The sequence below is a fragment of the Microcaecilia unicolor genome, chromosome 5, assembly GCF_901765095.1.
Source record: "Microcaecilia unicolor chromosome 5, aMicUni1.1, whole genome shotgun sequence".
In the NCBI taxonomy this organism is placed as follows: domain Eukaryota; kingdom Metazoa; phylum Chordata; class Amphibia; order Gymnophiona; family Siphonopidae; genus Microcaecilia; species Microcaecilia unicolor.
The window spans coordinates 21,006,536-21,028,423 of NC_044035.1; the positions used below are offsets into that span (position 1 = coordinate 21,006,536).

The 21,888-nt window shown below is 44.7% G+C and overlaps 1 protein-coding gene across 3 annotated transcripts in view; it reads right to left on the reverse strand.

The window, feature by feature from the left end:
* Positions 1-21,888, reverse strand: part of ACSL5 (acyl-CoA synthetase long chain family member 5) — a 96,355-nt gene that overhangs the window by 52,917 nt on the left and 21,550 nt on the right. For all 3 annotated transcript variants that reach the window (XM_030202733.1, XM_030202732.1, XM_030202734.1), the window contains exons 2-3: positions 7,995-8,179; positions 3,572-3,680 (exon numbers count right to left, since the gene is read on the reverse strand). In XM_030202733.1, the coding sequence (XP_030058593.1) occupies positions 3,572-3,680; positions 7,995-8,150 (265 nt within the window). In that variant the 5' untranslated portion in view covers positions 8,151-8,179. The remainder of the gene's footprint in view (positions 1-3,571; positions 3,681-7,994; positions 8,180-21,888) is intronic.

Here is a 21,888-nt window from a genome sequence, read left to right on the forward strand (position 1 = left end):
CTATTTACTATGTAAGCCGCATTGAACCTGCTGTTTGTGGGAAAGCGCGGGGTACAAGTGTAATAAAATAAATAAATAAATAAATAAATAAATAAGAAGCATCACCAAGTTCAGAAAAGATCTAAAAACCTACCTGTTCAAGAAATACTATGGCTAACAACATATCGCACATAACACACTCTGGGCCCCTTTTACTAAGCCGCGTTAGGCTCTAAGCACACTCAACATGCACCGATATCAACTTACCGGCCGACTACTGCGTGCCTCTTGCGGCAATTTCATTTTTGGCATGCGTCTGGAAAATATTTTTGATTTTTGGATGCGCGTAGAGGACACGCGCCAAGTGGCATCTGACGCACGTAAGTCGTTACTGCGCAGATTCCTTAACACTAGGTCTATGGCTGGCAGTAAGGTCAGAGACCCAAAATGGACGTGTGGCAATTTTGATTTTGCCGCACGTCCATTTTCGGAAAAAAGTTTTAAAAGGTATTTTTAGTACGTGGGCTGAAAAATATTTCTGTGCGTGCCCCAAACCCATGCCTACACTACCGCAAGCCACTTTTTTACCGCGGCTTAGTAAAAGGACCTCTTAGTTGTGGAGATCCCCAAAAGGGTACATGGCCATAGGAGAAGCGTGGGTGGGTCAGGGGTGTTCATGGGATTTGTGCACAGTGTTACAGAATTAGGAAGATCCGCGTCTGACAAACTGCTCAAGTGGAGAGATGCCACCGAAACAGTAGTGGTTGATGAAACCCGTGGTTGGGCATGTATGGTGAATGTATACAAGGTGCATCTGAGGTAGGCCCAAAGTTGGAGGAGCCTTTTCATTGGAGCTTCGTTTAAGTGAATAGATACGGAGGTCAACATTAACATAAGTTATGGGTTTCTAGTCCTTTTGATTTATTAATACACATTTAGTAGAATTTGTTAAAAGGACATTTATGTTTTGAACACTTGAAGTAATTCATGGTTTAAATGGTGTTGGTATTTTTAGAAATGATCCAATGAAAGAAATTAAACCTCATTCATTCTGAAGGTATCTATTATTGGACGCTATATGAGTGAAGTCATGATTATCTGAGGGCATTTCATACTTTTATGTTTCAACAATTTTTATTGATGACTCAACCAAATAAACCGTCAACAAGCACAGAATACAAAGAGTTTTAACCATTACAGGTTAAATTAACAGACCACAATAAGTGAACAATATTGTCATCAAAATCCCCCCCCCCACCACCATTTTCTCCCCATCCTACCTCCCTCTAAAATTTGTATTTCAACAGCTTTTTATAACCTAGTGCAATCACTCGTACTCAGTCATCTGGACTACTGCAACTCACTATACGCAGGCTGCAAAGAACAAATATTGAGAAAACTTCAAACAGCCCAGAATACAGCAGCCAGACTCATCTTCGGAAAACCAAAATACGAAAGTGCAACACCCTTATGTGAGAAACTACACTGGCTCCCACTCAAGGAACATATCACCTTTAAAGTACGCACGTTGGTTCACAAAATCATTCACGGTGAAGCCCCTGCATACATGTCAGACTTAATAGACCTGCCACCCAGAAATGCCAAAAGATCATCCCGAACTTTCCTCAATCTTTACTTCCCTAAGTGCAAAGGCATAAAGTACAAAGTACTACATGCATCAACCTTCTCCTATATGAGCACGCAATTCTGGAATACACTACCACGCAACCTGAAAACGATCTACAAATTAACCGACTTCCGCAAACGATTGAAGACTTATCTCTTTGAAAAAACTTACTGCAAGGACCAAAACACATGAACTCCATACACACTAATAGAAATGCATCAATACACTCTCTTCTGAATTCTCTTCCCCTGTATTCTCTCCACACCTAAAATCTACCCACAGATAAAGTTGTCATACCCTAACGCCCTCTTGATATTATTCGATCATCCTATCATTTCCCCAATGTCACATTCAATAATTTCCATGCCCCAAAGATGTTTTGACTTGACTTTGTCTTCCATAACTCTTCACAATGTAACCTATAATCGCATTGTAACAAACTGTATTTCCATCATTCACAATGTATTGTAAGCCACACTGAGCCCGCAAATAGGTGGGAAAATGTGGGATACAAATGCAATAAATAAATAAATAAATAAATAAAAACCTCTGCATCTTTCACTACCCAGCGTTTGAAACCTTATCCTTCAAAAAAACAAAAAAAACCCTCCCTTGTCCCCCCTTCCCCTCCCTTCATCCTTCCCTCTAACCACCCCCCCAACGCATTACATACTTTTAAAATAAGTTTTCATTGGGGACTAGCATGTCATTCTTGCATTAACTATCTACATTGGTTTGTTCTTTTGTAGATATTACATTAAGGGTCAGATTCTATATACAGCGCCTAAACAAATCAGTGTGGAAAACATTTCCGCCTAAGCGTATTCTATAAGTAGCGCCTAGGTTTAGGCGTAGTATATAGAATATGCTTAGTTGATATCCTAGCGCCTAAAACTACACACCAATGTAGTTTACACACCAATGAAAACATGGCGTAAATCCTGGCACATAGGTTTAGGCGCAAAGGGCCATATTCTATAACAGTGCATGCAAATTTTAGAATGCCCGTTTCCCTGCCCATAACCAAGCCCCTTTTTGCTTGCGCACATTCAGGCGCAGTGCATTACATAATATGTTTAGCGAGGTGTGCACTAAAATTCTAATTATTGCCAATTAGTGCTCATTATTGTTTGGTAAGTGCTGTTAATGCTGATTAGCTTGTTAAGCATGATTACAGAATACACTTGGATTTCGGTGCAGAATGCTGGGTGCGCTGTATAGAATCTGGGGCTAAATGACCTCTGTTATTTGAACTTGATTGTTTATTGGATTTGCCCTCACACTACCGACAGCTCCAGACCTGTCATAAAATTTTACATGTAGAAGGTAGGTGCTCCTGTCTGTGCATCACATGGACCCTTTTACTAAGTCGTGGGGCCTCAGGCAGTGTGAGCATGTCTTTTGGGCACGCGCCGGGCTGGTTTTTGCCACATCCTGGAAAAAGGGTCTTTTCTTAAGGGGCCGGAAAATGGACGTGCGGCAAAATAAAAACCAGCACGCGTCCATTTTCGGCCTGTAACCTTACCCATTGACTTAGCGGCAAGGTCTCAAGCACTACCTGGGTGGTAACTACCATTTCCCACAGGTAAGCGCCACGTGGTAGAAAATAGTGTGTTTTTGGCACGTGTCAAATTCAAAATTACTGCCCGGGGCACGCGGTAGCCGGGTGGTAATGCTGATTTGGCATGCTGGACACGTGTAGGCCCTTACGTACCTTTGTAAAAGGGCCACTATTATACGAATGAGCTCGTAATACATTTGCATGGGATTCTCGATAAAGCCATGCAAAACCCCTTTGTGCATTAGACACTACATAACGTTTGTTTTAGATTGGCTCCAACCAGTCTAAAGCAAATGTTGCAATCACAATAAGCTTTGTGCACGAGCCCTAAGCCTGTTTGTTTTAATTTTAGTTTTGTAATGATAAATATAATCTGAATAAAAGCAGGTTAGTGTCCAGCTCACCTGATACCCGGAGGCCTCTTTGAAAGACTTCATACAAAGTCTTGGCATCCTCATAATAATAAGACATCAATTTGTCATTTCTCAATAATGCAGACCTTCGACCTCCACCCTAAGTGCAAAGCATAAACACAGCCCTAGAACAATGATTCAGTTTTCAAAAAATCTAGGTTGAAAAAAAATAGAAAAGCCCTTTAATTAAATTCAATATAAATCTTTTATTCATTATTACGCAATATGATAATTTCTGGCGAGATGTGATGGTAGTATGCTTGGCTGTAAGGTCACTTATTGATGGTAGCCAGACTCAAATATGACATATTTTAAACATTTTAAATTTCTTTACTATGAAAATTCAAGCATCAATTGTATTATAATTCAGAGATGATTTCATTTAAAATGAAATGGGAAATTTTAACAAAATTTTTATTTCATTTCAGTTCACACTGAAAACAAAATGAAAGGATAATGAATATATTTCATTAGTTTTCATTTGTTTCTTTTTCAAAATTGCCTAACCCCTTACACCCCCCCCCCCCCCAAAATGGCACCTTTAAAATTTCTAAATGGCATCAATCTTGGATCTGTTATGAATGACTGAGGATGAATTCTGATCCTTGAAGAAGAGTGAATAGGGGAAGAAGGAATCAAAGGGATCAGGGGAGGACTCAAGAGTCATCGGGAGACCAAACCTGCAATTAATTTTTGTTGAATGGCTTGGGAAGATGGGCCCCAGAACAGACCCCATTATTTGGTTTTGGTTTCTCTCTTTTATTCCCATGTTGATTATTTTGTTTTGAAGAAATAAAAGACAATAAGCAAGAAACAAAATACAACAAAAATAAACTGAAAAAAAATCAAAATCAAAAGAAAACAAAAACAAAACCATAAAGAAAGAACAAAATGAAACAACTCTTCCTTATGAATGCCCCTATTGTTAACTGGGGGGTAAAACATGGGGTAAAAGGCATACAGAAAACAATTTAAAACTGGGTATATTGGCTAAGTGAGGAGAAAGATGCCTATTTTAATGCTATTTTATACATAGTAACATAGTAGATGACGGCAGAAAAAGACCTGCACGGTCCATCAGTCTGCCCAACAAGATAACTCATATGTGCTACTTTTTGTGTATACCCTACTTTGATTTGTACCTGTGCTCTTCAGGGCACAGACCGTATAAGTCCGCCCAGCACTATCTCTGCCTCCCAACCACCAGCCCCAGCTCCCAACCACCGGCTCTGGCACAGGCACAGACCGTATAAGTCTGCCCAGCACTATCCCCACCTCCCAACCACCAGCCCCAGCTCCCAACCACCGGCTCTGGCACAGGCACAGACCGTATAAGTCTGCCCAGCACTATCCTCACCTCCCCACCAGCAGCCCTGCCTCCCAACCACCGGCTCTGGCACAGACCGTACAAGTCTGTCCAGCACTATCCCCGCCTCCCAACCACCAGTCCCGCTTCCCACCACCGGCTCTGGCACAGACCGTATAAGTCTGCCCAGCCCTATCCCCGCCTCCCAACCACCAGCCCCGCCTCCCGATCTTGACTAAGCTCCTGAGGATCCATTCCTTCGGCACAGAATTCCTTTATGCAGATATGCAGGATTCCTTTATAAAGATATGTAGGTGCCCAAGCACACCATTTTAGAAAGGATATGTAGAGGGGAATGCCAAAGTCCATGCCATGATATGCGTAATTCCCAAACCATTTTATAAGAGGCTCTGCAAAAGTAAAGCAGGGCTGCACGTCCCAGCTCCTTCACGTCCAGAAGAACCAGCAATTTTAGAAAGTTGGACATGGGGGGAAAAATGTAATTTTCCCTTCCACATAGATTGGGAAGCAGCCTTCTAAACCCACTGATCCCAGCATTGGGGGATAGGGGTGGAATTCCATATACCACCTTTCTGTGGCTACAAAGTGATTTACATATTGTATACAGGCAGGGCCGGTCTTAGCAAGTGCGGGGCCCTGTGAAGACCAATTTGGTGGGGCCCCATCCTAGCCCTGCCCTAGCTCCGCTCCCACCCTAGCTCCACCCCATTGATAAGATTATTCCATTTTTAGAAATTTTTTTTATTTATGAAATTTCAAATAAAGACAAATGAAGCTAAACTTGTACAAAAAAAACTGTTTGAAATAATAAGCACAATGCTATCATGAAACCTCCCCTCCCCAGAAGTGGAGTGGCCGAGCCGCGGGATCATCATGAATGATGCGGACGGTCATCCGAGGCGAGCGGAGGTCAGAGCGGAGGCACAGCGGAGCCCCCTTAGGCGCGGGGCCCTATGCGGCCGCCTTGGTCACCTCTGCCTAAGACCGGCCCTGTATACAGGTATTTAGTTTGTGCCTGGGGCAATGGAGCGTTAGGTGACTTGCCCAGAGTCACAAGGAGCTGCAGTGGAAATTGAACCCAGTTCTGCTGGTTCTCAGGCCACTGCACTAACCATTAGGCTACTCCTCTACTCCTGGGCACTGATCCCAGCATTGGCACCACTCCCCCTGATGGTAGCTTCCCTGCCCTCCCCCTGACAGCACACCCCAGCATAACCCCCCCCCCCCCACTGCAATCAGAACCCTCCCCTGTATCATCTCCCCCCTGAGCATACCCTACCCACCTACCAGCATAGAAAACCCCTCACCCCTGGTGGGGAAGGCCCCCACATATAGTCATACAGTCACCCATGGCAACTTCTTCCAGACTTTCACTCCCTCCAGACCTAAGACCTTCACAATTGTCCTGCAAAGTGCAAGGTTCCCCACCCTCCCAACCCAGTCCCTGGGCTTACTGGGGGACCTTGGTTGGTAGTGGAGTGGGAGTGATGCCCACTTGCTCTGACCTCATGTCCTTGGGTGCCCATTGAGTTGGCGGTAAGGGCTCCCATGTTAACCTGGTGGTAACCAGGCAGAGCGCAGCACTGCCCGATTACCGCCTGGTACACTCTGGCACTATAAAAATAAATACATTTTTGTAGTTCTGGAAATGATGGCGCGCTAGGGGTGGGAAGTACCACCGGGCTGCTGTGGTAGCCCGGCGGTACTTCCTGTATAGCGAGTGGTAAGCCCATGTTGGGCTTAAGCTGGCCCAGAGTTTACTTGGCATTGCTTGTGCAGGGAAGAAAGCAGAACTGGCAACCCCCTTCCTCTTTCTGTCTCAAGCCACCTTCCCCCGTCTATCTTTAAAGATAGTTTTCCCTTCCGAAACACAGACAGCATTTCACCCAATGCTACGCACATCAGCCCCAGTGTCTTCCTTTTGCTGTGCCTCGGTCCCTCCATTGACATAACTTTCTGTTTCCACAGGGGCATGGCAGAGGGAAGACGCAGGGGGCCAATGTGGATAGCATTAAGTGAAACACTGTTGGTATTCAGGAGGGGAAAACTGCCTTTAAAGGTAGGCTGGGGGGAGGATGGCTTGAGGGGCGTGCCAAACCAAAGGTTGGCTCATGGCGCCATGGTCCTTTCAGCTGGACCTGCCTAGGAGCACTGGGCCACTAATGCATGTCCTGATGCCATAGGGAGCAGGTTATAAAAGGGCTGGTATGGTTAAAATATAATCACAATCCTCTTTTCTCCTCCCCTGAAGATACTCTCAACCCCCCTTCCCACAAAACACAGTGTAAATGTTCACCCCCACCCCTATCTCCTAGAGGCCCTCATGGACCCCTGCTGGACCTCCCATACCCCCAAACCCCCTCCCTGTAGGAAGGCTCTTATATGGAAGCCTTTCCCCTAGCAGAAGTACCACAAGACCGTCACTAGGGGGCCACAGGTGCCATGTTGTACTCAGAGCGGCAGAGACAGGAGTGACTGGGCATCACTCCTGCCTTGGACATCTTAGACACCAGGGATAATGAGATAAGATGGGTGTGTGTGAAGGGGTCTATGTGAGCGTGTAGGCAAGCATTAGGAATGTGTTTTCATGGGGATGTGGGGTCTGAGATGTTGAGGGAATTTTGAGTGGGGTGCCACTGTTCCCTCTAAACTGAATGGGGGAGTCCTCCAACTGCATTCCTGCCACTGGGGGGGGGGGGGGGGGTGGCGCTTCAATATTGTGTTTTCAATCTTTAGGGATAGGCAGGTTCCCTGGAGCCCTGCAGTTTGCTTGTCCCTCACTATTGGAAATAAGATATTGAAATAGCACCACCTACTGGCAGGACTGTAGGCGGAGGACTCCCTCAGCTTAAAGGGAACAGAGTGTATGGGGGGGGGGGGGGGGCAGGGCAGGAAAAATAATGCCAGCTTGGGGTTAATAAATACTAATGAATAAATTAATTGTTGTTAGCAAAGCCAATTGTTTCCACGATTAACAATTAAATAACTCTCTATTTCAGTTCTTTTTCTCGTCATGGGTACAGGAGATAGTGTTTCAGGAGCAAGACTGGAGTGCACTTTGATTGAAAACTGGTAACTTAGACTTACTTGAGTTCCCACTGATTGATTGTTCAGGTCTATTGGAGACCTGATGGGTTTGGGTCTGGAGATCATCCACAGGAAGGCAGATATTCCGAGTGCAAGGAATCCAATCAAGGCGGGTGTTGGGAGTGGGCTGAATAAGATGTCCAGAAGAAGATTCATGGCACGGAGTTAGTAATTGGATATCCAACCTGAACAGAGAGAGAGACACAAGCAGCGGGGATACATTAGACTGCCCCAGTAAAATAACCGAGGGAATAAAAACATACCAAGATTCTGGACGGATTTGTGTTTGGTCTTTGGAAATATGTCCATGGAAATTAAGAGTTAAGAACATAAGAATTGCAATGTTGGGTCAGACTAAAAGTTCTTGTAGCCCAGCATATTGCTTCCAACACCTGCCAATCCAGGTCACGAGTATTCCCAAAACATGTTTGTGAAGACACATGTGATGAGCTGATGAGAATGAGAGTGTGGAGAAAAATGAAACCAGACTGCGTTGGATTTATGAAAATGAACTTTTACGGTTCAAAATTGTCACAACATCTGCAGATCTGTGGAAGGAATTACTGAAAATGGTGTAATCTGGCTAAGAGTCCGATATTTTCTCAGCCCTCCCCATCAAACTCTTTGCTTGTTCTGGTCTCCGAGCATTTCAGTGGCCTGTGATACCATTTATTGAACTGACATGAAAAGTTGTAGCCCCCTCACTTTTCCAGACCCATACGCTCATGCGTGCAACAACAATTTATGTCGGCACAAGAAAAATGACCATAGCTTGTTGAGGGGCCATTTTACTAAACGCCAGCACATGCATACTGAAATTCAAAATGGCGTACCGCAGGACGTGCTCAGTGTCCTGTGTTAACTACCAAATCGGTGTGTGGTAATCAATGCACTAAAAATTATTTTAATTTTTTTTGTTGGAGGAGGCTTGTCAGGGGGCACAGAGTGGACGTTAGCACATCCACATTACTGTGCGCTAACTGTTTAGCGCAGTATTAAAATATGAGCCCTCACTACCTACTAAACAGGTGTCAGTCAGCGCACATGTGCTAATTTTTTTAATGGCCATGTACTAATGGCAAAATTAGTGCATGGCTATTAATATGAAACAGAGAAAAATGACCATTTTCCAGCTGTAGTAAAAATGACCTTAGTGTACGGGAAAATCCCATGAAATGGCACGTAAGGGCCGCCTTTTACTGCAGCTTAGTAAAAAGACCCCTGAGATTCTGGCTTTCTCCAGGACCCACAGGGATTTTGGATTTAACTCATACCTTTTCAGTAGCAGCTCAAGATGAATTTCATTCAGGTATAGGATATATTTTTCTACCCCCCCCCCCCCCCCCCATGCCAAGGGTTTATAATTTTAGGGGCCCTTTTACTAAACTGTGCTAAGAAATGGGCTTAGCACACCCTTATGCAGGTCTTTCCCATGCGCTAAGCCCATTTCTATCATGGCCATACAATCGGCCTTTTTCTATAATATATTTTTTGGCCATGCGCTAATGTTAGCATTAGAATGCGCAAACAAAAAAATCAACACTGGGCCTTCAAGACCGAGACAACAGGAGTCTTTAACTTACAGCCAAGCAATTCTGTTGAAACAGACTGCCGCGATGTATGAAATAAGGTTTTCACAGGAGCTTATTTCCTACATCGCGGCAGTCTGTTTCGACAGAATGGCTTGGCTGTAAGGATTTTCTTCATTATTTGAGGCACTGGACCTACACATCTTGCACATTTCACAATCAAACCCTGACCCCTGAGGCAGGTGTTGTTTAACGTCGAAACACGGCCCGTGTCGGGTCAGTTGTGAATTAAAGACTCCTGTTGTCTCAGTCTTGAAGGCCCAGTGTTGCTTTTTTCTGTTTGTACATTTTCTATGTATGCCGTATACCCTCTCTGGTTAGTTAGCTTTAGAATGCGGCCATTAAAAAAAAATGAACGCGGTACTTGGAAAGACTCATCTCATTTGAGTATGAGTATCACTTTCTGGTGGGACTCCGTTTGCTTAATGGCCAAATATGAAGCAGTCGCTGCGGAAAGGATGGGTCGAAGATTAGACAATAAAGATATGTGATCTTCACTTGGAAACCATGTGCAAGGTCTAGATGATCATGGCTAGAAGCATCAGTGCCAAATGTTTATTTTACTGATTACTATTTGCTTTGTAGCTCTCCTTGTTCTGTTCTGTTTGAATTTCTTTTCCACTGTTATGCTAAAATTGCGTAATAAAAAGATTAGAACTTAAAAAAAATGGATTCATGCGGGAGCCCTTACCACTTCCTTTTTTGAAGGTGATAAGGGTTTCCATGTTAAGTCTGAGTTATTCAACGCGTGCTAATGTGAATGTGCTAGCTGAATAACGTATCCACCTCCATTCTCTGTCCCTAACACACCCTTCCAAAAAATACAAAAAAAAAAATTACCACAGGGTTAGTGCACACAAATAGTAAAACTAATGTGGAATGCTGTGTAAGATCATTTTTGCTGTGTTAGGTGTGTGTTAAAAGGGCCCCTAAGTTTGTACTTGAGGCAATGGAGGGTTTAGTGACATGTCCAAGATAAGTTACAAAACAGCACAGAGAGGGTCCAAAGCAGTGGCGTAGCCAGTATGGGGCCATGGGGGCCTGGGCCCCCATAGATTTGCCCCTGGACCCCCTGCCGACGACCCTCTCGACCCCCCCTCCCGCCGCCAACCCGCTGTCGCCTACCTTTGCTGGCGGGGGACCCCAACCCCCGCCAGCCAAGGTCCTCTTCTTCCCAATCCCACGCAAGGCTTCCTAAAAACTTCAGCTTCCTAAAAATCTCGGGGGATTAAATATACCAGACTTTAAGTCTTACCATTTAGCCTTTCAGATATCTCAGGTCAAACAGTGGTACTCATCATCTTTTTCACATGATATTCCTAGATGGGTCATTTTTGAAATAGAAAAAATATTTCCTCTGCCTCTGAGCTTACTTCCAACTATAAACGGGTTTCGCTATGCTGCAGACCACTTGATATTAAAAAATTCCTCACGTTCAATAAATTTTGTTTGTTCTCTTTTAAATGTTAAATGGTCAAACTCCATGGATATTTCCATTTGGCATAACTCTTAATTTCCAGTTAAAACATCTCCTAAACTTCGTAAAATATGTTTTTCTGCCAATATTTGGTCACCAGTTCATTTGTTGTCAGGCGTTAACCTTATTCCTTTTCAGGATTTCTGTACCTGTTATAATATCCCTCATTCACATAGAGCCTTTTGGGCGCATCTGATTCAGCTTATTAATCACCTTTATCCTACGTCACTGGCTCGTCAATCTTCGACTTCAAGCTTCAATAGTTTATGTCAATCCCTCATGGCACCCAAATCTGCATCAGCGTTTTTGGGATCTTGCCGGGTATTTGTGGCCTGGATTGGCCACTGTTGGAAACAGGATGCTGGGCTCTTTGGTCTTTTCCAGTATGGCAATACTTATGTACAGTGGCGTTCCTAGGGGGGCTGACACCCGGGGCGGATCGCTGATGCGCCCCGCCCCTGGGTGCAGCGCCCCCCCCCCGGTGCAGTGCGACCCCCCCGGCGAAAGGACACCCCCCCATCCCGGCGAAACACCCCCCCTAGGTGCACGCCGCTGGGAGGGTGCCGCGCGCCGGTCAGTTTCATTTGTTTCCATGCTTCCTCTGCCCCGGAACAGGTTACTTCCTGTTCCGGGGTAGAGGGAGCATGGAAACGAACGAAGCTGACCGGCGCGCGGCACCCCCCCAGCAGCGTGCACCGGGGGCGGACCGCCCCCCCCTTGGTACGCCACTGCTTATGTACTTATGTACTTAAACTCCTACAATTGTATAAACCGAATATGTGTTCCACCCTAACTTCTGCCTGGGAAAAGGAACTAAATGTTTCACTTTCCAGTAAGGAATGGGAACTCTTTTGGACAACGTTTACCTATTTGAGCACAAAATTCTGGAACGCACTGCCGCGCAACCTAAAAACGATCTATGAACTGCTCCATGGATAAATCCTTCTTATCTGTTCCCTTCTCCACTACTGCCAACTCCAGACTTCGCGCCTTCTGTCTCGCTGCACCCTACGCCTGGAATAGACTTCCTGAGCCCCTACGTCTTGCCCCATCCTTGGCCACCTTTAAATCTAGACTGAAAGCCCACCTTAGCATTGCTTTTGACTCGTAACCACTTGTAACCACTCGCCTCCACCTACCCTCCTCTCCTCCTTCCTGTACACATTAATTGATTTGATTTGCTTACTTTATTTTTTGTCTATTAGATTGTAAGCTCTTTGAGCAGGGACTGTCTTTCTTCTATGTTTGTACAGCGCTGCGTACGCCTTGTAGTGCTATAGAAGTGATAAATAGTAGGTTAGTAGTCTCGTAACCAGAGCTAATGTTGTGATGTCATAATGCCTCAGGCCACCAATAAGAGCCAACCTCATCAGTGATGTCACAATGGCTTGATTGTCCTATACTTGGCTCACTTTTATTACATAGCTCTTTGAGCAGGGACTGTCTTTCTTCTATGTTTGTGCAGCGCTGCGTACGCCTTGTAGCGCTATAGAAATGCTAAATAGTAGTAGTAGTAGTAACTGACCGACTTCCGCAAGCAACTGAAGACCCATCTCTTTGACAGGACATACCACAAAGATCAACACATGTGAACTCTCCCACATGTAACCAAAACTGTTTTATTATGTTCTCTTGCTATACTACCATCATGTTTATAATGTTTTCTTGTTATATTACTTTCTTGTTTATCATTATCATGTAACCCAAAATCCTTCTGTAATACCAAACGTCTGTTCTCTTCTTATTTCCACTATTCATGATGTATTGTAAGCCACATTGAGCCTGCAAAGAGGTGGGAAAATGTGGGATACAAATGCAACAAATAAAAAAAATAAAAACCATGCACTCTTCTCTATCTGCTGCTCTTTTACAATCCACTTATTATATTTTTCATAAATCCTATTGGACACCTGCAAAGCTTGCTAAAGATAATCGTAATATATCAAATGCTGGTCATGTCAATCTGCTGTCGGATCCCTTGATCATATGCTTTTTCACTGTCATAACTTGCAACCGTATTGGAAATTGATTGGGACATTTTTCAGAAGGTATTTGGTATTCCAGATGCTATGTCTTTTAAAGTGTTAATCCTTAAAGCATCCACTCCTGGTTTGTCAGTTCCACTAAAACATGTAAAATTGTTTAATTTAATGATTTCGCTTGCTCTTCACTTGATTGTTTTACATTGGAAAAATAATCTGCACGTCTCATTTCATGAATGGTGGAATTTGCTTTGTTCATATAGGCGTTATGAGGAAATAGCTGCCACAAAATTTGGTCATATTTTGTCCTTCCGTAAAACACGGTCATTGCTAGACAACTATGTTAAGTGATATTTACATGTAACTTTATAAGGTAAAATCAACTCTTTTTAAACATTTGCATATACTGTTTTGCTTTATTTTCTGTTAAACTACTGCTATTTTCTTTTTGCTTTTTGTTTTTGGTTTGCTGCTTTTATTTTAGTCTTTGAAAATGTTTGATGATTTATTGGATAACCCATATGGTGCTTGTTCATTTCTTACACACGTGTATTATTATTATTGTATTATTCTAAAAACTTATAAATAAAGATTTAAAAAAGTATATCTCAATGGTATTGAGCGTATTCCAGTGCCCTACTTTGGCCAGGAGGACTTACCTCAACTGAAACATGTAAATCCTGGCATGCAATATGGGCACAGCCCCCAAATTCTATGACACTGCATACAATTCTTTGGAATGCCACATCCCTCCCTTAGCCACACTTGAGAGGATTTAGACGCGGTACCATATGCAAATCCAAATTAGAGACAATTAATGTACTAGTAACATAGTAGATGATGGCAGATAAAGACCTGTACGGTCTATCCAGTCTGTCCAACAAGATAAGCTCATTATATGTGATATTTTATATGTATACCTGACCTTGATTTGTCCTTGCCATTTTCGGGGCACAGACTGTAGAAATCTGCCCAGCACTAGCTTTGCTTCCCAATTACCGGTGTTACCACCCAATCTCCGCTAACATATGTTTGAATTCCGTTACCATTTTCATCTCCACCACCTCTCGCGGGAGGGCATTCCACTTATCCACCAGTCCTTCCATGAAAATATACTTTCTGACATTTTTCCTGAGTCTGCCCCCCTTCAACCTCAATTCATGCCCTCTAGTTCTACCACCTTCCCATCTCCGGAAAAGGTTCGTTTGTGAACATTGATTATTGGAAACTGAGCAAGAGTAAGGTTACCTGAGTTGCCATTACACACAAAAAGCAGGGGGGGGGGGGAATTGAACCCAGTTTGCCAAGGTTAGAGGGTGTTCTGCTAGTCACTTTACTATGCCTGTAGTCAATAATTGATTGTTAGTCAATTATTGATTGTTAATGGCTCATTAATTTATTTGCACGTGGACCTCAGGATCTCACACAATTTTGGGCACCCAAATTTGGGCCCCATTTATAGAATCTGGAGGAAAGAAGGTGATTCTATAAAAGGTGCCTACTGTAAGCGCTGTCCATGGTGCTTATTTTAAGCCTGTTCTTAAGGAAAAATAGGAACCTACTTTCTTTTACAGAATACCAGAGCAAATGGATGAAAACTTGTGTACATTAAGGCATGATCACTTACAATGGCCTTATAGCTGATGCAAATGCCAAGCTGAGAACACATTAGCGGCAAGGCCCCAGTCTACAGTGGGGGAAATAAGTATTTGATCCCTTGCTGATTTTGTAAGTTTGCCCACTGACAAAGACATGAGCAGCCCATAATTGAAGGGTAGGTTATTGGTAACAGTGAGAGATAGCACATCACAAATTAAATCCGGAAAATCACATTGTGGAAAGTATATGAATTTATTTGCATTCTGCAGAGGGAAATAAGTATTTGATCCCCCACCAACCAGTAAGAGATCTGGCCCCTACAGACCAGGTAGATGCTCCAAATCAACTCGTTACCTGCATGACAGACAGCTGTCGGCAATGGTCACCTGTATGAAAGACACCTGTCCACAGACTCAGTGAATCAGTCAGACTCTAACCTCTACAAAATGGCCAAGAGCAAGGAGCTGTCTAAGGATGTCAGGGACAAGATCATACACCTGCACAAGGCTGGAATGGGCTACAAAACCATCAGTAAGACGCTGGGCAAGAAGGAGACAACTGTTGGTGCCATAGTAAGAAAATGGAAGAAGTACAAAATGACTGTCAATCGACAAAGATCTGGGGCTCCACGCAAAATCTCACCTCGTGGGGTATCCTTGATCATGAGGAAGGTTAAAAATCAGCCTACAACTACAAGGGGGGAACTTGTCAATGATCTCAAGGCAGCTGGGACCACTGTCACCACGAAAACCATTGGTAACACATTACGACATAACGGATTGCAATCCTGCAGTGCCCGCAAGGTCCCCCTGCTCCGGAAGGCACATGTGACGGCCCGTCTGAAGTTTGCCAGTGAACACCTGGATGATGCCGAGAGTGATTGGGAGAAGGTGCTGTGGTCAGATGAGACAAAAATTGAGCTCTTTGGCATGAACTCAACTCGCCGTGTTTGGAGGAAGAGAAATGCTGCCTATGACCCAAAGAACACCGTCCCCACTGTCAAGCATGGAGGCGGAAATGTTATGTTTTGGGGGTGTTTCTCTGCTAAGGGCACAGGACTACTTCACCGCATCAATGGGAGAATGGATGGGGCCATGTACCGTACAATTCTGAGTGACAACCTCCTTCCCTCCGCCAGGGCCTTAAAAATGGGTCGTGGCTGGGTCTTCCAGCACGACAATGACCCAAAACATACAGCCAAGGCAACAAAGGAGTGGCTCAGGAAGAAGCACATTAGGGTCATGGAGTGGCCTAGCCAGTCACCAGACCTTAATCCCATTGAAAACTTATGGAGGGAGCTGAAGCTGCGAGTTGCCAAGCGACAGCCCAGAACTCTTAATGATTTAGAGATGATCTGCAAAGAGGAGTGGACCAAAATTCCTCCTGACATGTGTGCAAACCTCATCATCAACTACAGAAGACGTATGACCGCTGTGCTTGCCAACAAGGGTTTTGCCACCAAGTATTAGGTCTTGTTTGCCAGAGGGATCAAATACTTATTTCCCTCTGCAGAATGCAAATAAATTCATATACTTTCCACAATGTGATTTTCCGGATTTAATTTGTGATGTGCTATCTCTCACTGTTACCAATAACCTACCCTTCAATTATGGGCTGCTCATGTCTTTGTCAGTGGGCAAACTTACAAAATCAGCAAGGGATCAAATACTTATTTCCCCCACTGTATATGTCAGACCTCATAGACTTACCACCCAGGAACACTAAACGTTTAGCATGCACATTCCTGAACCTCCACTACCCCAGCTGCAAAGGACTAAAATATAAATTAACATATGCATCCAGCTTCTCCTACATAAGCACGCAGCTATGGAATGCATTACCACTCGCCGTGAAAAAAATGCGCGACCTAACTAACTTTCGGAGATCACTTAAGACCAACCTGTTCAATAAGGCATACCACAATGATCCATCCTAAATACCAGACAACGAAACCCAAACCAGAACTGGATAAAACTTAACTCTCTAGACTCGACTACCAAGGTCTACTCCACCATGAATGAACTTTAACGCAATACCACTTTATCTCTCATTCCGAATATGAACTCTTTGTACTTGACTGCTTAATCTACTCTGTCAATCATGAACTTTAATATAATACCACTTGTATCTCTCACTCCGGAAATGGCGATCACCATGACGTAACAATGTAAGCCACATTGAGCCTGCAAATAGGTGGGAAAATATGGGATACAAATGCAACAAACAAACAAATAAATAAATAAATAAATTAGCATGTATATGTGTAAATGATAGAATTCTATAATTTAAGCACATACCTACGCGCTCTGCGTATGCTGTGCCCAAACTCCATCCATGCACATGCTCATCGGCAAAGTATACGCACCCTCCAATCATGGCATGTACTTTACCACTAGGTAGTATTCTCTAAGAAGACACCCGATCTCTGCCGCAACAAGAAATACCTTGGCTGGCGGGGATCGCGAGGCCCATGCAGGACGTCAGACTCAGAAACAGAACGAAGGAAGAAGAGGACCTCGGCTGGCAGGGGTTGGGGTCCCCCGCCAGCAAAGGTAGGCGACGGCGATGGCGATGGCGGGGGAGGGTTGGTGGCAGGAAAAGGGGGGGTTGAGAGGGTTGTCAGCGGGGGGGGGGGGGGGGTCAAAGTTGTTGTTGGTGGTGGTGGCGGCGGCAGGGGGTGGGGTCAGCGGCGCTGGGGGGGGCTAAAATGTGCCCCTTCACCTCGGGCTCTGGACCCCCCCTCCCGCCGAAGTCTGGTTACGCCCCTGTGTGCGCTACAGAGGAAAAGTAGCCGCTCAACAGAGCAGCGCTGGCGGAAGCTCCGGGTCCTCCCCAGCCTTCAAGAGGGGCCCGGCGCCGGAGTTTTCTCTCTCCTGCTCCTGTCAGGACACGATCACTTGGGTCCCACCAGAAGCAGGAAAGAGAGAGACCCTGGCGCTGGGCACTCCTTGGAGGCCCGGGGCCATGGAATTTTGCCCCCCCCCCACCCCCTCCCCCTCGGCGGCCCTGATTATACTGTTTTGGGATCTTGCCATGAACTTGTAACCTGGATTGGTCACTGTTGGAAACAGGATACTGGCCTTGATGGACCTTCAGTGTGTACCACTATGGCAACATTTATGTTCTTATAATTTCCAATAAGATCTTGACATCTTACAAAGACTAACATTCAACATCTGAACCAATAAATATAAACTAGGCAGATCCTTAGAATTACCCTGTAAATGCACATTTTGTTTTTAGACTGCATTCCTCCCTCTCATCTTCCTCTCCCTCTGTTAAAGCTCTGACTGGCATAATATATTATTAACCCCCAAAACACTAAGGGGTTCATTTTCAAAGCACTTAGACTTACAAAGTTACGTAGGATTACTCACGTAACTTTGTAAGTCTATGAGTCCCTTTCACAAAGGCGCACAGAAAAAATGGCCTGCAGTAGTGTAGACGCGTGTTTTGGGCGCGTGCAGAATCATTTTTCAGCATACCTGTAAAAAAATGCCTTTTTAAAATTTTTGCCGAAAATGGATGTGCAGCAAGAAGAAAACTGGTGCGCATCCATTTTGGGTCTGAGACCTTACCTCCAGCCGTTGAACTAGCAGTAAGGTCTCATGCGGTAACCAGGTGGTAATGGTCTACACACATAAAATGCCGATTACCGCCCGTGCGCCAGAAAATAAAAATATTTTCCGGCAGGCGTAGCGGATGCACATCAAAAATGAAATAACCACAAGGGCCACGCAGTAGCCGAGCGGTAACTCAAAATGACACGTGTTGGGTGCGCATAGGTGCCTACGCGGATTAGTAAAAGGGACCCTATGTGCTTTGAAAACGAGCAACATGATATCCTACAGAAAAAAAAAGGTTTGTTGTATCAGAAAAAGTCCTTATAATTTTTGGTGGAGAAAGGTGTGTGTATGCCACTAAAAATTATTTAAGGAAATGGGACTTGATATACTGCCTTTTTGAGGTTTTTACAACTACATTCAAAGCGGTTGACATATATTCAGGTACTTATTTTGTACCAGGGGCAATGGAGGGTTAAGTGACTTGCCCAGAGTCACAAGGAGCTGCAGTGGGAATTGAACTCAGTTCCCCAGGATCAAAGTCCACTGCACTAACCACTAGGCTTCTCCTCCACTCCATTGACAATGAAACTCATTGTCCATTCTCACATATGAGTTGCTTTCCTGACAGCAGCATCCTCCAGAATTGGGCAGTGTACACCGACTATGCCAACTTGGATTATAGACAAAAAAAACACGGAATTCCTGTGCACACGTCAATCACTGCGCTGCCTCTTAAGTCAGAGGATGGGGAGGGGCCTTTTAGAAAGGACATCCAACTCAGAATATGGATGCCCAAGGCAGCACGTCGCAAATGGACGTTCATCTCACAGCCTGGTCTAAAATACATGTGAGATGGACATCCATGTGCTGAAAACCTCTAGCATGAACATCCATTTTACAAACTGAAACATCCAAGTTATGAATGGGGAAAACAAAGGTCATGAATGCAGGGCCACCAAGAGGAGGGGGGGGGGGGGTGCAGGGCGGCAAGATTCCACAGGGCTGGCATCCAAGGGGAGCATGGCACCAGCAAGACTTCTGGAGGCAGGCAGAAGGTTTTGCTCCCTCGGTCTGTCTCTCACTTTCTCCTGTGTTTCGGGTCCTGGCTGGTTGCACTAACTTGATAACCCGGGCCCTGGCACACAGGAGCAGGAGAGTGACAGACCGAGGGAGAAGCAATGGGAAGGTAAGGAGTAAGGGGTAAGAGGTGGCCTGAGGGGCAGCCTGAGAGGGAGGGTGGTGGCGGCAGCAGCGGCCCTGCCCTTGCCCATACCCCGGGCCCAACTTTGTCTCTCAGCAACCCTGCATGGATGTCTGCATAAAAATGTCCAACTTATAAAATGGCTACATAGATGTTCATCCAAGCCAGAGGGCCCAGGAGTCCTTGGTTCAAATCCCACTTCAGCTGTTTGTAATTCTTTTTGTAAATGTGATCCCTCCAGCAACAGAAAAATACTTACTGTACACCACTTCAATAGCCTTCAAGCTTCCAGGTATCGTAATAGTTAGTTCACTGTCCTTGAAGGGATCACAATTAAAGAAAAGAGCCAAATTAGGATTTCAGCCTGGGTTCCTTGGCTCTCAGTCCACTGCACTAACCATTAGGTTACTCCTCAGAACTACACACTGCTCCGTTAAGAATGTCCATAATACCTGAAGCTGTCATAGAGCCTGGTATCCCTTGCCAGTCTCATATTCAGGGGAGAGTGAGAGTTAGAGGGAGAGGGACAGCAGACCTTGGGGTATAAGGTGGTGTTGTGGAGAACTTCTCACTCAGAGCACCTTTTTGTAACCTGGATGTGACAGGTACCAGGTCTAAATAACAACGGCCATCTTTTTAGACATGAATGTCCTTTCCCCTTCTGTGACCAGAGTTGGACATTCATATTTTGGACCCTGCCAAATCCAACCCAAAACAGGTCCAAATTATTCTCCCTTGCCATATGGATGTACTGCAGTGTTATTCGACCATATCCTGCCTTTGTAAAATTGGGATATGGACATGTAGATGCCAGTTTTCAGATGGCCAAAGCAAGAATAGAGCTTCTAAAACAACCCCCATATTCTATCTAGACATGGCTCTACTGTAAATACTTAATCTCTCATCCAATCCTCCCCACTCTACTTTCCACCTCCCTCTCGTTATCTACATATTAATTATTGTAAAGGATTTAGTGGTTCATAAAAGCAATCTTCAAAAATGGAGGTAAACCTAGCCACGATTTCTTCTTCTTATAATCTGGTAAACCTTATCAATGGTGGTGGTAAATCCTGATTTATGGGTGGGAATTATGATCATGATTTTGGATGATGATTTTTCATAGTCTATATACTTTACTTTTCCAGGGACTTATATTCAGCTCACACCTCTAAAAGTCTGAAGCGGATTACAGAACAAAGAAACCAATGACAATTACATTGGGATGTAATTACATAAGGCGAGGAAGTTCTTTTGTACTTTAGAACACCCGCCAACGAGCCTTCTCTGGAGTAGGCCCCACACTCTAGAATGCACTCCTCGATAGACTCTACTTAACGCAGGACTATCTCTCCTTCATGAAGTAGGTGAGAAGCTTGGCTCTTCTTCCAAGCATTTAATGGAAGAAGCAACTAACTTGCTAGTCACACACACACACGGACTAACACCAACTACACAGGTTGTAGCAGGTCTTGCTTATCCACTCCTCCTCTAGCTAAGATTATATTCATGCATCTTTCTGACCTCAAGAGTATAACTTTCATTAAATTAGTGCCTTTATTCTCTACCTTATCTGTCCATCCTGCTTATAATCGAATGAGAAAAACACCCAAGTTCCGACCTAAATCGGAAGATGGACGTTTATCTCACAAAACCGAATAAAGCGGTATAATCGAAAGCCGATTTTTGGACGTTTTCAACTGCACTCCGTCGCGGATGCGGACAAAGTTGATGGGGGCGTGTCAGAGGTGTGGCGAAGGCGGAACTGGGGCGTGGTTATCTGCCGAACAGAGATGGGCGCATTTCACAGATAATGGGACAAAAGTATGCGTTTGTAGCTAGAATTTAGGGCACTTTTCCTGGACCCTGTTTTTTCACGAATAAGGCCCCAAAAAGTGCCCTAAATGACCAGATGACCACTGGAGGGAATCGGGGATGACCTCCCCTGACTCCCCCAGTGGTCATAAACCCCCTCCCACCACAAAAAATGATGTTTCACAACTTTTTATTTTGACCCTCAAATGTCATACCCACCTCCCTGGCAGCAGTATGCAGGTCCCTGGAGCAGTTGTTAGGGGGTGCAGTGGACTTCAGGCAGGTGGACCCAGGCCCATCCCCCCCTACCTGTTACAATTGTGCTGCTTAATGCTTAGTCATCCAACCCCCCAAACCCACTGTACCCACATGTAGATGCCCCCCTTCACCCCTTAGGGCTATGGTAATGGTGTAGACTTATGGGCAGTGGGTTTTGAGGGGGATTTGGGGGGCTCAACACACAAGGGAAGGGTGCTATGCACCTGGGAGCTCTTTTACCTTTTGTTCTGTTTTTGTAAAAGTGCCCCCTAGGGTGCCTGGTTGGTGTCCTGGCATGTGAGGGGGACCAGTGCACTACGACTCCTGGCCCCTCCCACGAACAAATGCCTTGGATTTATTCGTTTTTGAGCTGGGCGATTTCATTGTCCATTATCGCTGAAAAGCAAAAA